The sequence below is a fragment of the Electrona antarctica genome, assembly GCF_951216825.1.
Source record: "Electrona antarctica genome assembly, chromosome: 8".
NCBI lineage: Eukaryota > Metazoa > Chordata > Actinopteri > Myctophiformes > Myctophidae > Electrona > Electrona antarctica.
The window spans coordinates 35360438-35380877 of NC_136789.1; the positions used below are offsets into that span (position 1 = coordinate 35360438).

A 20440-nucleotide genomic window follows, 5' to 3' on the forward strand; every position below is an offset into this window, starting at 1 on the left:
CCTCTTAACTTGGACGCTGTGCCTACAAGCTATTGACCACAAAATCACACACACACACACACACACACACACACACACACACACACACACACACACACACACACACACACACACACACACACACACACACACACACAGACTGATCAGATGCCAAGAGATCAAACAGATTCATAAAAACCTTAAAAACAAAAATCTGGAGTCACGTGCGCGACTGCACTCGCACGCACGCACGCACGCACGCACGCACACACACACACACACACACACGCACGCACGCACGCACGCACGCACGCACGCACGCACGCACGCACGCACGCACGCACGCACGCACGCACACACACACACACACACACACACACACACACACACACACACACGCACACACACGCACACACACACACAATGAATTCCATCCTTTTTCGTCTCAGTCTTGCGGCAGAGATGAGATGTTCTTTATCTTCTGTAAATCATTTTTAAATATTGATATTTGAACAATGTGAGAGCTGGGGGGGAGGGGGGGGGGGGGTGATTTATCCCATTTTGACCTGGGAACGATTCTACAAATGTCTTCTAAATCATGACAGTTTTCTGAAAAACCCTATGTTTCTATATCAGTGGTTCTCAAACATTTTCATGTCAAGGACCTCCAAGATTATATGTAATTGGTCGCCGACCCCCATCTGAAAATATGTTGTTCCAGGGACCTTGTTCCAGGGACCCCCCCCCCCCCCACACACACCCTCAGAAGCAAAGATTTGAGTTAAAAACTTTGGCTCTGAAAGAATATGTATTCAAAGATTTGCGCCACACATTTTTCAAAGATAGCAGACCTACAAGCTCGTAGCGCGGCACCGGGTGCCGTGCTACGAGCTTGTAGATCTGCTATTTTCCAATGGCTAAAGTATAACACAATGCTTAAAAACACCAAAAGGGGTTCCCGTATAGAATGGGTTATGAACGCACTCAGAGTCAGACTAAACCAACGTCAGATCTAATCTGCCCGTTAAATACAGAGAATTTAAATAGAGATAATTTAAGCTAACACGACTATGTTTGAAATAGATACAATCTCTGATCACATTTAAATGTTCATACGCTACATAAATCCTGACTTTCAACTTCTCAGACAAACAGGTCGGTTCTTCTGTAAATCATTCTGGGACTCGTTTCAATGTAATGTTATTTCAACTCGTGAGTCTGGCAGAGTATTGTAAACACAGCGGGGTTTCAACCAGTGGTTTGGGGACCGCCAGTGGTCCTTGAGGTGGTTCCAGGGTGGGCCCCTGCAGGTAAACGATGAAGAATTTGGTAACCAAATGGACCCTTATGGATACGGATGGAGCTCGATAACCGATACCCGAAAAGATCCGAAAACAAGCTTATTGATTATACCCGTTATCAATAAGCTTTGGGCTTATCAAGCCTGTTATGGAGCATAGTACGGTCCATGACGTCATGTTTAAACAATCAAGACAAGAGGCGATCAAGAAATAAATCTAATCGCCCATGCTGGCACAAACATGTCGGTCTAAAAGTGTATTGATACCTGCCAACTGTTCTGTCCGGGTAAACTAAATGACGCTTTTAAAGGGACGGTACAGGAACACATATTACCCAGTTAACAGTTATACTTCAATATTATTTTCCCAAAGTAAAAAGGCCAACTGCCTTCCGTCTGTTAGAAAAGTACTGTATTTGAAGGCCCTTATAGTAAAATACTGGTTCTGTTCAGAATGTATTGTCGTCTCCCGTCTTTCCACAAATGAATAGAAAATGCTGAATAGTGGGCTCGATAAGGACCCGGCTCGATAAGGACCTCGATAAGGACCTCGATAAGGACCTCGATAAGGACCCGGCTCGATAAGGACCTCGATAAGGACCTCGATAAGGACCTCGATAAGGACCCGGCTCGATAAGGACCTCGATAAGGACCTCGATAAGGACCCGGCTCGATAAGGACCTCGATAAGGACCCGGCTCGATAAGGACCCGGCTCGATAAGGACCTCGATAAGGACCTCGATAAGGACCCGGCTCGATAAGGACCCGGCTCGATAAGGACCTCGATAAGGACCTCGATAAGGACCCGGCTCGATAAGGACCCGGCTCGATAAGGACCTCGATAAGGACCTCGATAAGGACCTCGATAAGGACCCGGCTCCATGAGGACCTCGATAAGGACCTCGATAAGGACCTCGATAAGGACCCGGCTCGATAAGGACCCGGCTCGATAAGGACCTCGATAAGGACCTCGATAAGGACCCGGCTCGATAAGGACCTCGATAAGGACCTCGATAAGGACCTCGATAAGGACCCGGCTCGATAAGGACCTCGATAAGGACCTCGATAAGGACCTCGATAAGGACCCGGCTCCATAAGGACCTCGATAAGGACCTCGATAAGGACCTCGATAAGGACCTCGATAAGGACCCGGCTCCATAAGGACCTCGATGAGGACCTCGATAAGGACCCGGCTCCATAAGGACCTCGATAAGGACCCGGCTCCATAAGGACCCGGCTCGATAAGGACCTCGATAAGGACCTCGATAAGGACCCGGCTCGATAAGGACCTCGATAAGGACCTCGATAAGGACCCGGCTCCATAAGGACCTCGATAAGGACCCGGCTCGATAAGGACCTCGATAAGGACCCGGCTCGATAAGGACCTCGATAAGGACCCGGCTCGATAAGGACCCGGCTCCTTAAGGACCCGGCTCCATAAGGACCCGGCTCGATAAGGACCTCGATAAGGACCCGGCTCGATAAGGACCTCGATAAGGACCTCGATAAGGACCCGGCTCGATAAGGACCTCGATAAGGACCTCGATACGGACCTCGATAAGGAGTCGGACCTCGATAAGGACCTCGATAAGGACCTCGATAAGGACCTCGATAAGGACCCGGCTCGATAAGGACCTCGATAAGGACCTCGATAAGGACCTCGATAAGGACCCGGCTCGATAAGGACCTCGATAAGGACCTCGATAAGGACCTCGATAAGGACCTCGATAAGGACCCGGCTCGATAAGGACCTCGATAAGGACCTCGATAAGGACCTCGATAAGGACCTCGATAAGGACCTCGATAAGGACCCGGCTCCATAAGGACCTCCATAAGGACCTCCATAAGGACCCGGGCTCCATAAGGACCTCCATAAGGACCCGGCTCCATAAGGACCCGGCTCCATAAGGACCCGGTTCCATAAGGACCCGGTTCGATAAGGACCCGGCTCCATAAGGACCTCGATAAGCACCCGGCTCCATAAGGACCTCGATAAGGACCCGGCTCCATAAGGACCCGGGCTCCATAAGGACCCGGCTCCATAAGGACCTCGATAAGGACCTCGATAAGGACCCGGCTCCATAAGGACCTCGATAAGGACCCGGCTCCATAAGGACCCGGCTCGATAAGGACCTCGATAAGGACCTCGATAAGGACCCGGCTCGATAAGGACCTCGATAAGGACCTCGATAAGGACCCGGCTCCATAAGGACCTCGATAAGGACCCGGCTCGATAAGGACCTCGATAAGGACCTCGATAAGGACCCGGCTCGATAAGGACCTCGATAAGGACCTCGATAAGGACCTCGATAAGGACCTCGATAAGGACCCGGCTCGATAAGGACCTCGATAAGGACCTCGATAAGGACCCGGCTCGATAAGGACCTCGATAAGGACCCGGCTCCATAAGGACCTCCATAAGGACCCGGCTCGATAAGGACCTCGATAAGGACCTCGATAAGGACCCGGCTCGATAAGGACCTCGATAAGGACCTCGATAAGGACCTCGATAAGGAACTCGATAAGGACCTCGATAAGGACCTCGATAAGGACCCGGCTCGATAAGGACCTCGATAAGGACCTCGATAAGGACCCGGCTCGATAAGGACCTCGATAAGGACCTCGATAAGGACCTCGATAAGGCCCCGGCTCGATAAGGACCTCGATAAGGATCCGGCTCCATAAGGACCCGGGCTCCATAAGGACCTCCATAAGGACCCGGCTCCATAAGGACCCGGCTCCATAAGGACCCGGTTCCATAAGGACCCGGTTCCATAAGGACCCGGCTCCATAAGGACCTCGATAAGGACCCGGCTCCATAAGGACCTCGATAAGGACCCGGCTCCATAAGGACCTCCATAAGGACCCGGCTCCATAAGGACCCGGCTCCATAAGGACCCGGTTCGATAAGGACCTGGCTACATAAGGACCCGGTTCGATAAGGACCTGGCTCGATAAGGACCCGGCTCCATAAGGACCTCGATAAGGACCTCGATAAGGACCTCGATAAGGACCTCGATAAGGACCCGGCTCGATAAGGACCTCGATAAGGACCTCGATAAGGACCTCGATAAGGACCCGGGCTCCATAAGGACCTCGATAAGGACCTCGATAAGGACCCGGCTCCATAAGGACCCGGTTCGATAAGGACCTGGCTACATAAGGACCCGGTTCGATTAGGACCTGGCTCGATAAGGACCCGGCTCGATAAGGACCTCGATAAGGACCCGGCTCCATAAGGACCTCGATAAGGACCTCGATAAGGACCTCGATAAGGACCTCGATAAGGACCCGGCTCGATAAGGACCTCGATAAGGACCTCGATAAGGACCTCGATAAGGACCTCGATAAGGACCCGGCTCCATAAGGACCTCCATAAGGACCTCGATAAGGACCTCGATAAGGACCTCGATAAGGACCCGGGCTCCATAAGGACCTCGATAAGGACCCGGCTCCATAAGGACCTCGATAATGACCCTGCTCCATAAGGACCCGGCTCCATAAGGACCCGGCTCCATAAGGACCCGGCTCCATAAGGACCCGGGCTCCATAAGGACCCGGCTCGATAAGGACCTCGATAAGGACCTCGATAAGGACCCGGCTCCATAAGGACCTCGATAAGGACCCGGCTCCATAAGGACCTCGATAAGGACCGGCTCGATAAGGACCTCGATAAGGACCCGGCTCCATAAGGACCCGGCTCGATAAAGACCACGATAAGGACCCGGCTCCATAAGGACCTCGATAAGGACCTCAATAAGGACCCGGCTCGATAAGGATATTTTTGCTACGACATGCATGCAATGTGGCCCCTCTGGAGTGAGTGTGGAGATGTAATGGCCCTCTCGTTGCCCACCCCAGACTATAGTATATCTTCCGAAACCATGAACTATAGACCAATTATTTGTTTACAAACATTGGGACTGGGCGCACGGGTGACTGTTTCATGTAATCAATTCCCAACAGATCTCCAAACCTGTTGTTTTGGGGAGCGCTGGTTTCAGTCCATTCAATCTCTCTTGTGTGTTGGCTAGTGAGGTGCACCCTAGGAGACATTTATACTTCAAAGCACAACAGTATTGCCCACAGAGAACAGCTGATATACAAGCTCACATCGCATCGCGGATGCGACTGTTGTGAGCGTAGAGGTCTGCGTGCGCGACACCATCGCGGGACGAAGCATAACTTATACTTGATGCGTTGCAGGTGCGCGTGCAGCCATGGACAAACATCATGAGCGCACCTCCCGTTCTTATGACAGCGACTGGAGGTGTGGTTTTGAGGACAACTGTTTTGAATTACTATTATTGTTCAAACACAACAGAAACCAATGGATTATATATTTCAAGGGCGAGAGATCACAATAAAAATCCTAATCATTCTTCCTCCACACTGGGATAAAAACAGCATCTGGAAGTTTGATGGGGCATTTTTTACACGTGAGTGCAGTTAGAACTTTTCCATTGCATCTTATGAGAGGTGGTGTTCTTCTGCAGCCATTATGCGCACGCATGCTGTTGCTTATCAGTGTGTCTGTCTATAGCATGTCGTTTTTTCATGATTTAAAGTTTTTTTTAAATCCTCCAAAATCATGAAAAACGACAGATTATAGTCTGTCTTCCGAAACCATGAACTATAGCATGTCGTTTTTTCATGATTTTTATTTTTTTTTAATCCGCCAAAATGGGGGTGCACTGGGGAGGCACTGGGAAGGCCCTGGGGGGGCACTGGGGGTGCACTGGGAAGGCCCTGGGGGGGCACTGGGGGTGCACTGGGGAGGCACTGGGAAGGCCCTGGGGGTGCACTGGGGAGGCACTGGGAAGGCCCTGGGGTGGCACTGGGGAGGCACTGGGAAGGCCCTGGGGGGGCACTGGGGGTGCACTGGGGAGGCACTGGGAAGGCCCTGGGGGGGCACTGGGGGTGCACTGGGAAGGCCCTGGGGGGGCATTGGGGGTGCACTGGGGAGGCACCGGGGTGGCACTGGGGGGGCACTGGGGGGACACTTGGGGGGACACTGGGGACTTTTTTGTGATTTTTTGTGACTGAATGGTGAAAATCACGGAAAAGCAAAAGGCTATAGTCCATGGTCTCGGAGGGCATACGATTTTTAACGATTTCGGAGGATTTGAAAAAATGGTGAAAATCACAGAAAAGCGAAAGGCTATAGTCCATGGTCCATGGTATAGCCTGATTCATAAAGGCTATAGTCCATGGTCCATGGTATAGCCTGATTCATAAAGGCTATAGTCCATGGTCCATGGCCTGATTCATAAAGGCTATAGTCCATGGTCCATGGTATAGCCTGATTCATAAAGGCTATAGTCCATGGTCCATGGTATAGCCTGATTCATAAAGGCTATAGTCCATGGTCCATGGTATAGCCTGATTCATAAAGGCTATAGTCCATGGTCCATGGTATAGCCTGATTCATAAAGGCTATAGTCCATGTCCCATGGTATAGCCTGATTCATAAAGGCTATAGTCCATGTCCCATGTGGTATAGCATGATTCATTTGTTCTTCTCATTTTTGTTATTTATGAAAATATAGAAATCCCATCATTGACAATGAATGGAGAATTTACGTCAATGTGTCTGAGCAAATCGACATGTTACGTGGTGATGATGTACGGTGATAATAATAAAAACTATAGAACATTTATCTTAACAAAATATGTTAAGATATGATGTTCAGAGTCAACATCTTTAAATGGTATAGTCATTAGTCACTTAATGTCATAAACACTCCTTAGCTTTTAATAAAACCACATGAAGAGTACATCTAAAAACAGAGACAAGGTGGCACACGTACATCTTAAAGATTTTATTTTATTCCGTTCTCAAACATTTTCATGTCAAGGACCCTCAAAAACATCTGTAATTGGCCTCCGAGCCCCATCTGAAAACATGATGTTAATTCCAGGGTCTTCCCCAGAAGCAAAGATCTGAGTTAAAAACGTTATATATATATATATTCAAAGATTTGCGCCACATTTTCACGATTTTTCAAAAATAGCAGACCTACAAGCTTGTGGCGCTGCACTCGGTGGCGCGCTACGAGCTTGTAGGTCTGCTATTTTTCAATAGCTAAGGTATAACATAATGCTTAAAACACCAAAAGGGGTTCCCGTTCAGAATGGGTTGACTTAACAACACAAAACAGAAACCTCTGCTTATGGTGCAGAAGTGCAACATTAGCCGTTTTCCAAACCAGCCCTCGGGGGGTTAAAGGTGAAAGGTTAAAAGGCATTATATTGTGGTGGAAGTAAGTGTGTTTTGGGGGTCCTTTTGGGGTTTTTTGAGTGGTGTAAACCACTCCTACAGTACAGTACAGTACAGTACAGTACAGTACAGTACAGTACAGTACAGTACAGTACAGTACAGTACAGTACAGTACAGTACAGTGCAGTGCAGTGTAAACCACTCCTACAACTGGCTTTGTTAGTGTTTTAAAAATGAGCATGGTTGCTACGGTCACCCAGTTCACCCGGGTGTGATTTCATTACGTCAGAGCTGATCAGGCTATATAATACCTTACACCACTCAGTTCACACGGGTGTGATTTTTTTTAAGTGAATGGTAGAGCTGGCTGTGTGCGGGTGGTGTACAGTACAGTGCAGTGCAGTGCAGTACAGTACAGTACAGTACAGTACAGTACAGTGCAGTGCAGTGCAGTGCAGTGCAGTGCAGTACAGTACAGTACAGTACAGTACAGTACAGTACAGTACAGTGCAGTGCAGTGCAGTGCAGTGCAGTACGTAGCCACGTATAAAGGTTCCTGTACAGTTGAGGACAGTATTTACACCTCAGTGTCCGTGTGTCTTTTTTTTTCTTTTTTAAATAATTTTTATCCCACGATTTTGAAACCCAGTGTTTTCACCCAGTGCCAATTATCTAATGTAATCCTGGGCGCTACACTTCCTCTGCCAACCTGAGGGGGCAGCGGACTGTGTCCGTGTGTCTTTAAAGGCTCTTTATAAAGTCTCTTTTTGTCCGTCTCTTCAACCGCCGCTCCTCGTTCGCTCCTCGTGGGGTGACGTGTTCAGTGTGCGATGGGGTGACGTGTTCAGTGTGCGATGGGGTGACGTGTTCAGTGTGTGATGGGGTGACGTGTTCAGTGTGCGATGGGGTGACGTGTTCAGTGTGTGATGGGGTGACGTGTTCAGTGTGCGATGGGGTGACGTGTTCTGTCTCTGTGCGATGGGGTGATGGGTGTGAGCGTTCAGTGCATCAGTTCCTGTGACAGAGATGGAGCCTGGCCTTCGCCGCGGAGCTGTGAGGCGCCGCGTGGCGAGACGCCACGATGGCGGGCGACGCCCCCGGTGACCCCTGTGACCCCGAGGCCTTCGCCACAGCCGCGGACGATGACGACGCCAGCTTCAGAGACTTGGACGCGGCGGCGAGCAGAGTGGAAGACGAGGACGAGGATGAGTGCGAGACGTACAGTTTGGGGGCGAACAGGCGACCCGAAACGGAGGAGGAGGATTTAGACGACAGGGGGGCGTGTCCTCCCCGGGCGCCCTCCTCACGGGGGGGCGTGGTCTCGCCGGCGCGCGGCATCAGCGCGCGGCAGCTGAGGCCGGCGGCGCAGTCGCAGCGCTGGAACAGCTCCAGGCCCGGGGCGCCCCCCCCGGGGCCCTTCCTGCTGCGCTGGGGGCCCCCCCCTCCCCCCCGCGTGCACACCTGGCCCTCCAGCAGCACCGGCTTGCAGATGCGAGCCCAGAAGTGGCGAGCGCAGCACAGACCCTCGGCGCAGTCTGATGACCTCAGACAGGCCCCGCCCACCTGACCTGAGGGAGAGAGAGAGAGAGAGAGAGAGAGACCATGTTTAATATCTGTTCTATTTGAATTTAACTAGTGCTGCACGATTGTTACTCAAATGTGAATCTCGTTAAGTGTAAAATGACTTATACTGGATCTCTTGTCCACTAGTCCCTTCCTGACATTTTAGTCTAGTTTTTAGCTGTTGGCGAAATCGTCAGTATATTTAGTCATCATAGCTTAAGTTTTCATTTAGTTTCCATTTAGTCGGTGAAAAAAGGTAGTCGACGAACACTTTTCGTCTTAGTTTTAGTCGAGGAAATCGACAGTGACAGAGAGGAGAAGAGAAGCAGGTGATTAGATACCTTTAATGGTGGACTGCTTGGACGCTGTCTTTCTGCCTCCCGACTTCTTGATCGCCCCTCGATCGTCCTCCTCCGAGAGTCTCTGAGACAGGAAACTGTCCAGGTCTGGAACACACATATCTGAAAGAGAGAGAGAGAGAGAGAGAGAGAGAGAGAGAGAGAGAGAGAGAGAGGTCATTATGTTACACATTATGTCTGCTATTTTTGAAAAATCTTGAAAATGTGTTGCAAATCTTTGAATATATGTTCTTTTGGAGCGAGCGTTTTTAGCTCAAATCTTTGCTTCTGAGGGGTCCCTGGAACAATATATTTTGTGATGGGGGTCGGCGGCCAATTACAGATAATCTTTGGGGAAATATTGAGAACCATATACTGTAGGTATTTAAAAAAATTAGAAGATTTTATTAAAATTTCGACGTCAGATCTAAATGGGTTAAAAAATAAAGAATGATAAATAAATGAATAAATCTTACTGTTGCTGCAGTGGTTGCCGGGGCAACACATGGCGTCGCGCTGACACCGTCTCTTCCTCCTGCGACACGATTGGCAGCGAGAGTAGGCGTGTCTAGAGGGGGCGTGGCAGAAACTCCCTTCACTGCACTCCAGATCACTGATGCACTGGTAGAACTAGAGAGAGAGAGAGAGAGAGACATAGAGAGAGAGAGAGACATAGAGAGAGAGAGAGAGAGAGAGAGAGAGAGACATAGAGAGAGAGAGAGACATAGAGAGAGAGAGAGTCAGAATTAATGTTATTGTCTCACATTGATTGAACATTGATTGAATTAATACAGTTTGTAGAACAGCATAAAACGTCACCCCTCCCCCCCCCCCACCAGGGACGTGCACACATAGACATCAAAGGGCCTTTTAAGCCCATCACAGGGTGCATATATACTTAGTTTAGACTAGTCATTGGTTAGACATGGGTTAAGGTTAGGTCGCAGCGCGACGAGTTGAGAGCTTGTAGATCAGCTATTTTGTGCCCATAAGTGCCCTCTTAGGGGATTCCAGCCCCGTCCCCAGCTCTAACACTCTCTGCTGTCCCTGATGATAAAACACAAATGGTCCACCGTACCTTTGACAGCCTGACGGGGCCCCCCTGGGCGGGGCTCGTGATCGACGACGGCAGCCTCGTGCGGTTGACGCGCGCGCCCGCAGCGCGGTCCTCCAGCTCGTGCGCGCCCCTGAGGTCCTCGTGCGCGCCCCTGAGGACGAGCGTCCTGATGGAGTTGAGCTTGACGCGCCGCGCCTCCGCGCTGCGCCACGCACCCCCCGCGGCGAGCAGCGCCGCGAGCACCGTGAGCCACGACGCTCTCATGGCGTCTGAGTGATGATTTCAATGAAGTTATGTTTGTTTAGTTTAGATATAAATCACACAAAAATGATTTTTGAATTAATCTAGTGTGTTGTTTGGTTTAAATAAGTACACTAAATGAGTTAAATTAGTCTAATAGTGTTGTTTTGATTTGTGAATTTAAATAATCACACTAAATTATTTAAATTAATCTAATATAGTGTAGTTTGGTTTGGTTCCCAGTGGATAAAGTCCAGGTTGAGTTTTGTCCGTGTTGTTGAAGCTGCTGCCAGTTCCAGCTAGTTGATAAAACTAGCACAATTATAGTAAATCAAATAATAAAAAGCCTTGTTGAGGCTTTAAGTTGGTTAAAAAAAAGTTTAAAAACCAGCAGATCGAGCTGAAGTATAGACGGATAATCAATCACTAAAATAGGAACCAAATATTCCCAATATTCTTTTCCATGCGGAGTTATTCTGTCTGTGAAAGATAAAGTGCGTGTGTGTGTGTGTCTGCGTGTGTGTGGCAGTCTACCCTCGTGTCCGTGTCTTTTATAATCCATTCACGCCCCTCCCCCCCCCCCCCCCTCCCCATGCACGCGCATCGATACCAGCGGCCACCGTGCGCCTTAACGACCCATCGATACACAGAGAGAGAGAGAGAGAGAGAGAGAGAGAGAGAATTTGAATCCATAATAACTCATCACTTCAATATGTTCTGGGAGAACAGTCCAAATGCACAGTTTTGGCAGCAAAATACGTGTGGAGTTGTCATCAACTGAGGGACAGCCAGTGGACAGAAGAGACAGGTATATCTGTCTGAACAGGGTCATTAAGTTGCTGTTATGTTTCTGTTTGTTAATTTATTTTCATTGTTACTGTATTGCTTGTTGTTCATTCATTATTGTTGGGATGTTTGTTGTTGTCTTTGTGTGCGCAGAGAGTTGTCTCTGTGTGCACAATGTTGACTTTTGTTTTGTTGTATCGTATGTATGCTTTGGCAATGTATAGAACATATGTATCATGCCAATAAAGCCTTTTATTTTCACGACTTTTGTTTTGTTGTATCGTATGTATGCTTTGGCAATGTATAGAACATATGTATCATGCCAATAAAGCCTTTTGAAATTGAAATTGAATTGAGAGAGAGAGAGAGAGAGAGAGAGAGAGAGAGAGAGAGAGAGAGACAGAGAGACAGAGAGACAGAGAGACAGAGAGAGAATATAAGACATTGTTTTATTTTGATTGTCTTGTTCCACTTATGCTTTGACAATGTAAACGTTTTCTCATACCAATAAAAGCTCCTGTGTGTGTGTGTGTGTGCGTGTGTATGTGTGTGCGTGCGTGCGTGCGTGCGTGTGTGTTTTCTTCTACAAAGTCAAAGGTAGATATTCTGATAGTAGCCTCATGTCTATTAATATTCAGTAACACATATATTTATAAATATAATCATTGTGTATTCAGTAACACATATATTTATAAATATAATCATTGTGTATAGTGTATAGTTTCATTATATAGATATTCCACTGTTACGTTCTTAGCTTACGCATGTTTCATAATAGCTACTTTTTATGTACGTGATGTATTGCCATGCTTTTTGTTCTTGCTTTAGTCTAGTAGCCAGCCCATAGAGCCCCAATGTGAACCCGGACATGTTGAGTACACTTAATGTTTTATGTTATAAATGTTTAGTATGGGTCCCCAGCATGTACAAACTGCCGGATGCTAACTTGCATATGTTGAGCAATTTTAATAATTGCATAATATGTGACCATACCATTAACAACCTATAGAAGGCAAAATATTCCATATTTCATCATGGTTTATGTAGCATGTGACATGTCAAACTAGGGGGTTTTCATGATGCTGAATCCATTTCAAGCATTAGTTTTGCAAAAAACACTCCTTGGGCTATAAACGGCCATAGCTACTTGCCCAAATGTGCTGACATCATCACATTTGTGATTACGGCTATTGGCCGTTTTAGCCTAAGGAGTGTATTATGTGCAAAACTATTGTTTGTTGAAGAGATATGCCAGGGACCCCCAATTGAAGAGATATGCCAGGGACCCACAATTGAAGAGATATGCCAGGGACCCCCAATTGAAGAGATATGCCAGGGACCCCCATTTGAAGAGATATGCCAGGGACCCCCAATTGAAGAGATATGCCAGGGACCCCCATTTGAAGAGATATGCCAGGGACCCCCAATTGAAGAGATATGCCAGGGACCCCCATTTGAAGAGATATGCCAGGGAATTTCACTCGTTTCTATTGTTGTTTAAAACAGTCAGTGTTTCTCAATAACATTTTATTTTCACGACATGTCAGTCAAGCTATATAGAACTGTTTCACCACAAGAGGGCGCCCCCTACCCGCTACCCTCCAGCAGACAGACAGACAGACAGACAGACAGACAGACAGTCTCATCCTGTGTCAACATGGACGCATGATCTTTACTGTTTTCTGGACTGTATATTTGATCTGATCACATAATAATTCCATTCCGTTGTAACTAAAAACATCTCATGATGAGTTTCATGTTGTTGAGACTTTCTTCCAGATCCAGACTGGGTTTGGCTTCTTGTTTCCGCGTCAGGAAACTAACCCGGAGTCCTGGAGCCTCACAATGCAGGGCGGTGAGTCAGAACTTATAGCTTTAGTTCACTTAGAATGATAGTACTTTGTAGTCTGCATCAAGTATAACTAGCCTACACTAGTTAACTTATGATAGTACTTTGTCATATCATGCATCAGTAGATAGTATAGTAGACTACATCAAGTAGCCTAACTAGTAGTCTAGTACTTTAATTTATAGGCTATTCTGGAGCGGTGATCCACTGCGCAAAAAGCATGGAATACGGTTGAGTATATTCCAGGAAACACCCGGTAAATTTACCAACAAACTCCGGTAAACTCCCGAAATGTACCATCACCCCCGTATATTACTGTATATGACTGTATATTAACTGTATGTTAACTGTATATGCTGCTAAACTTGAGGTTTACGGGCAAATCTAGTGCCCATAATTGCCGTTAACTCCTCTTTTCACGCAGTGTGATCGACCTCATTGTTCTAGGATTAGTTAAACTTTTGTCGTAACTTGTGAAGTACTGCATGGTCGCTGAGTGACGTATTGTTAGCATTATTTTAGTCAAGTTGTCGTCATAGTGGATCACATTTACATAAGGTCGTTGTGAGTGGTCGTGTTGTAGTAGTAGGCTATAGTTATTTTAGTTACGTTGTCGTTATAGTGGATCACATTTACATAAGGTCGTTTTGAGTGGTCGTGTTGTAGTAGTAGGCTATAGCTATTTTAGTTACGTTGTCGTTATAGTGGATCACATTTACATACCGTAGACATAGTGATCTTGTTCTAGCATTATGGCTATTTTAGTTAAGTTATCGTTATAGGTGGATAACATTAACTCTTTACATAAAGTCGTTAAGTGTTTAGCATCATTAAAAACGGGTTTACAGTCAGTGTTCAAATAAACTTTAGAAGTTGTTACAATATGTTACTGCCACTGGGAGGGAGATATCTTCGCCTGCAGGGTGGGCAGGGCAGGGTGGACATGTTTCTGTTACTGCACTGGGATGGGAGATATCTCCGCCTGCAGGGTGGACATGTTTCTTTACATAGCTGTAACTGCAGGGAGACAGACACACTGAGATCTCTGAGCTTCTGTTCCAACTAAACTAAATAAACCTCTTTGGTGTTTAACTGGAAAACTACTTCTGCACATTCTGAATGTGTTAGGATCGCTGTGTTGTGGACAGAGAGAGAGAGAGAGAGAGAGAGAGAGAGAGAGAGAGAGAGATACTGGTATGCATTGGAGCTGTTGTTGTGTTGTGGCATGCAGCTGCAGAGCATATGTCTCTCTATCTCCACCCACTCGCTCTCTTTTCTGTATTTTCCTCCTGCTCTCTCTCTCGCTCTCTCTCTCTCTCTCTCTCTCTCTCTCTCTCTCTCTCTCTCTGCTCAGACGTTCATTCAGTTCCGCAACCACACCCATATTGCAATGGGATATTGTGACACACTTGAAGTTGAAAACTTTATAAATGTCTGTCTGTCTGTCTGTCTGTCTGGTACTGTACTGTACTGTACTGTACTGTACTGTACTGTACTGTACTGTACTGTACTGTACTGTACTGTACTGTACTGTACTGTACTGTACTGTACTGTACTGTACTGTTTATAATGTAACATTTCTGTCCCTCTAGTCTGGTCCAGTCAGTGTGTGTCTACTGTCCCGATACAGCACGCAGTCTGCAAACACAGGTAACGCACGCACACACGCACGCACGCACGCACGCACGCACGCACGCACGCACGCACTTCAACTCTTGAGAGTGTAAAATGAAAGGAAATGGACCCTCCCGGGTACATTTCATTTTACACTCAAGAGTTAAATTATTGTTAAACATCTACATTAGTTAAGTCTCTACAGTAGAGAATGTAGAAGAATTGTTATTTGATTGATCAACGTTTGCCTCCTAATGGTACCAAAATCAATACAGCATGGAATAACAAACAAAATATTCTTTAGTTTTGGGTCTGAGAGGCTAAATGTCATGAAATGGTGGTCCGTGGCTCAAATGGGTCTGAGAGGCTAAATGTCATCAAATGGGGGGGTTCATACTTAGTTTAGACTAGTCATTGGTTAGACATGGGTTAAGGTTAGGTTTAGGTGTGCTGCCCCGTGGGAGGTTAGGTTTAAGGTGAGGGTTTGAGATAGGTTGTAGTTGTAGGACTAATGACTGGTCTAACCAATGACTAGTCTAAACCAGGTAGATAGGTTGTAGTTGTAGGACTAATGACTGGTCTAACCAAATGACCAAAAACTGTTTAAACTAAGTACTGCACCCGAGGGTACTCTACTCTATTGTCAGTGGTTTTCAAGTACCCTCTGGACCCTGGCGGGTTTCCCCCTGACCCTTAAGGGTCTCATTTCACACCCCGGGTCTCCAGTATCTACGACTGGACGACCGACCGCCGGGACAGACAATACATGTACTCACAGAAGACCAACGGCCGTTGGCACCTGATTGTGATTGACAGTTTGCAGAATTACAGTACATTTCAAGCACAACTCAATACAAAACTGTTAACTGTGAGTGGACGACACCATAAAGCATTACACTTGTTTACAAGAGGGTCCACCATTTTAAATTCATCATAACATTTAGAGGCGTACGAATATACACTTTAGCCATAAACAGGAAATCATCATGGGAGGTAAAAAAGGGAAAAAACATAAACAGTGAGGGGGTAAAGGGGGTGGGGGGGGGGATTCAGATTTTACGGGGGCCAGTTTCGAATTGCAGCCGTCCGTAGGTGCCCTTTGAGAGCAGTTTTGAAGGAGTCACGGGATTTGCATGTCTTAATGACTGTCGGTAGGGCGTTCCACATTTTGGTGGCATAGGAGCGAAATTAATGTAGTCCCTTGTTGTTTGTGCCGAATCTGGGTTGTACATGGTTTGTTGAGCTCCCTCTGGTGTTGTGGGTGTGGACTTTGTTGACCAGAGCAGGGCTACTCAACAGACACTCAGCAAAACGACAAAAGTCCAAGCTAAAAATGTCAGTATTATTTTTTTTTAATTTGACCGAAAGGTTTTACTTTTCTGAATACCCCACAATATTAAGGGCATCTTTAGCTATCAGAAAAACATAATTTCCCATCTCAGGCATTCAATTAATTTTAATGGAATAATATGATAACGGGGTTGAAAATTATAACGGGGTTGTGTCAACCCCGTTATACACGGGGTGATTTTTTACTGAAGATGGCCACTACACTACCTTTGGTGATTAAGAGGAGACAACATGGCATGCATTTGATTAAAAAAAACAGATATATTGTTGAAATAACAAACATAAATTTCACAAATAATTGTTTTCTATCTTTATTCCATGTAACAGAGTTGAGCTGTTATGCTTTACGACCACATGTGAGAGTATAAATTACTCTAAAACATTGTAAAATAAGGTGTGAGATTGCCTCTTTCTGTAGCATGTTGTTCAGAAGACTTGTAGAATGCCACTTAATGTCCGTGATGTCACTAAAGGGCCAGTTAAGTATTCTTATGGAGGGGAGAATGGCTTGTGTAACGGGGTTGAGTGCGATTGGGGGACAGAGCTATATAATGCTATAACATGACCAGCAATAAAGCACCGATAGATTTATATGTGAATGGCATAATTTATGGATTTTTGTACATTTTTAATAGTCATATCTCAAATCCACTTTCATCGAAGGCCATTGGGGACATGAAAAATTTGACAAAATAGGGGGTGTCTACTGAAAGAAAACACAATATTAAAGGGAACATTTAAATTGATTAAAAAAGCTTTTAAAAATACATTTTGGTGACTCAATCGATAAAATACACCTTAAAAAGGTAAGAGGGACTGCAAATCGTACCGGTTTCGTGGAATGACTCAGTTAACAGTTAATTTAGTATTTCCCTCCCTCTCTGAAATCTGAAATGATCTTGTATACAGATTTGATTGTATAGTAGTCGATCTCTATACTCTGTAAAATTAAGAAAGAACATGACACAGAGACAGTGACTGTTTAATTAAGTTAATTCAGGACCTTCTAGCAGTTAATGTCGTTTTATTAAACACATTTCCTTCCATGTAGCCCATGTTTTGTAATGGCATCATCATGCTATTATGCCCGTGGATATACAGAGTTAACTTAACAATGATAAATTAATATGATAATACCTTTTATATAATCACCAACATGAATTATGTTTGGTATTTACAGCTAGGTGGAGTAGTGGGGCGAGATGGAAAATAAGGGGCGACCGTACCTGTTACCTTTGAGACTACACGACTATAGTCTAAGGAAATGCACAGAGTAAAAAGCCACATTTCCATCTATAAGGCCAAACCTCAATGAATAAAAAAACATTGTGATTAATAATGAAGTTACAAAATGAGCACATTTAGGCCTGATGTCAAAATTAAAAAAATGTCTTCAAAATCAATGACATTTTTCTGAAAAACCTTATGTTTGTGTATCAGTGGTTCTCAATATTTCATGTCAAGGACCCCAAAAATGATATGTAATATGCCTCCGCCCCCCCATTTGAAAATATGTTGTCCCAGGGACCTCTCAGAAGCAAATATTTGAGTTACAACTCTCTGTAATAATATATATTCAAAGATTTGAGGCACATTTTCACGATTTTTCAAAAATAGCAGACCTACTATCTAATAGCAGATCTATGAGCTTGTAGATCTGCTATTTTTCAATAGCTAAACTATAACATAATTCTTAAAACACAAAAAGGGGTTCCCACCCAGAATGGGTCAGAGGCGGTCCTAAACAGTAAACCTGTCACAACTAAAATGCCTCTCAGACCCAAAACTAGAGAATAGTTTGTTGATCAAAATAACAATTATTCTATATTCTCAAATTATGTATCTTGTAAATTAAGTAAAGCAGATGTAACTTTTGGGAGATTGAAATTAATCTAAATAGCTTTGGTTTCATTTCACACTCTCAAGAGTTAAAGATCTACAAAGGTCTGATATCTTTTTCAAATCGTGAAAATGTGGCCCAAATATTTGAATATATTCTTTCAGAGCCAACATTTTTAACTCAAATCTTTGCTTCTGGGGGGTCCCTGGAACGACATAGAAACATGGGTTTTTCAGAAAACTGTCAAGATTTAGAAGACAATTGTAGAATTTGTCAGGTCTAAATGGGTTAAATGTAAGTCTGGTTATAAATCTGTTTAGGAGCGTCTCTAAATGGAAGTCTGGTTATAAATCTGTTTAGGACCGTCTCTAAATGGAAGTCTGGTTATAAATCTGTTTAGGACCGTCTCTAAATGGAAGTCTGGTTATAAATCTGTTTAGGACCGTCTCTAAATGGAAGTCTGGTTATAAATCTGTTTAGGACCGTCTCTAAATGGAAGTCTGGTTATAAATCTGTTTAGGAACGTCTCTAAATGGAAGTCTGTTATAAATCTGTTTAGGAGCGTCTCTAAATGGAAGTCTGGTTATAAATCTGTTTAGGAGCGTCTCTAAATGGAAGTCTGTTATAAATCTGTTTAGGACCGTCTCTAAATGGAAGTCTGGTTATAAATCTGTTTAGGAGCGTCTCTAAATGGAAGTCTGTTATAAATCTGTTTAGGACCGTCTCTAAATAGAAGTCTGGTTATAAATCTGTTTAGGACCGTCTCTAAATGGAAGTCTGTTATAAATCTGTTTAGGAGCGTCTCTAAATGGAAGTCTGGTTATAAATCTGTTTAGGAGCGTCTCTAAATGGAAGTCTGGTTATAAATCTGTTTAGGACCGTCTCTAAATGGAAGTCTGTTATAAATCTGTTTAGGAACGTCTCTAAATGGAAGTCTGTTATAAATCTGTTTAGGAACGTCTCTAAATGGAAGTCTGGTTATAAATCTGTTTAGGACCGTCTCTAAATGGAAGTCTGTTATAAATCTGTTTAGGACCGTCTCTAAATGGAAGTCTGGTTATAAATCTGTTTAGGAGCGTCTCTAAATGGAAGTCTGGTTATAAATCTGTTTAGGAGCGTCTCTAAATGGAAGTCTGGTTATAAATCTGTTTAGGACCGTCTCTAAATGGAAGTCTGTTATAAATCTGTTTAGGACCGTCTCTAAATGGAAGTCTGTTATAAATCTGTTTAGGAACGTCTCTAAATGGAAGTCTGGTTATAAATCTGTTTAGGACCGTCTCTAAATGGAAGTCTGTTATAAATCTGTTTAGGAGCGTCTCTAAATGGAAGTCTGTTATAAATCTGTTTAGGAGCGTCTCTAAATGGAAGTCTGTTATAAATCTGTTTAGGACCGTCTCTAAATGGAAGTCTGGTTATAAATCTGTTTAGGACCGTCTCTAAATGGAAGTCTGTTATAAATCTGTTTAGGACCGTCTCTAAATGGAAGTCTGTTATAAATCTGTTTAGGAACGTCTCTAAATGGAAGTCTGGTTATAAATCTGTTTAGGACCGTCTCTAAATGGAAGTCTGTTATAAATCTGTTTAGGACCGTCTCTAAATGGAAGTCTGGTTATAAATCTGTTTAGGACCGTCTCTAAATGGAAGTCTGGTTATAAATCTGTTTAGGAACGTCTCTAAATGGAAGTCTGTTATAAATCTGTTTAGGAGCGTCTCTAAATGGAAGTCTGTTATAAATCTGTTTAGGACCGTCTCTAAATGTAAGTCTGGTTATAAATCTGTTTAGGACCGTCTCTAAATAGAAGTCTGGTTATAAATCTGTTTAGGACCGTCTCTAAATGGAAGTCTGGTTATAAATCTGTTTAGGAGCGTCTCTAAATGGAAGTCTGGTTATAAATCTGTTTAGGACCGTCTCTAAATGGAAGTCTGTTATAAATCTGTTTAGGACCGTCTCTAAATGGAAGTCTGTTATAAATCTGTTTAGGACCGTCTCTAAATGGAAGTCTGTTATAAATCTGTTTAGGAACGTCTCTAAATGGAAGTCTGGTTATAAATCTGTTTAGGAGCGTCTCTAAATGGAAGTCTGGTTATAAATCTGTTTAGGACCGTCTCTAAATGGAAGTCTGGTTATAAATCTGTTTAGGACCGTCTCTAAATGGAAGTCTGGTTATAAATCTGTTTAGGAACGTCTCTAAATGGAAGTCTGTTATAAATCTGTTTAGGACCGTCTCTAAATGGAAGTCTGGTTATAAATCTGTTTAGGACCGTCTCTAAATGGAAGTCTGTTATAAATCTGTTTAGGAACGT

General features: G+C 44.6%; 1 protein-coding gene across 1 annotated transcript in view; it reads left to right on the forward strand.

Moving 5' to 3' along the window:
* The first annotated feature begins 13129 nt into the window (after positions 1 to 13129).
* LOC306928452 (calcium uniporter protein, mitochondrial-like) overlaps positions 13130 to 20440 on the forward strand; it is a 29755-nt gene continuing 22444 nt past the window's right edge. Inside the window, exons 1-2 of the mRNA XM_079508582.1 lie at positions 13130 to 13338; positions 14925 to 14982. Of these exons, the coding sequence (XP_079364708.1) occupies positions 13228 to 13338; positions 14925 to 14982 (169 nt within the window). The 5' untranslated portion in view covers positions 13130 to 13227. The remainder of the gene's footprint in view (positions 13339 to 14924; positions 14983 to 20440) is intronic.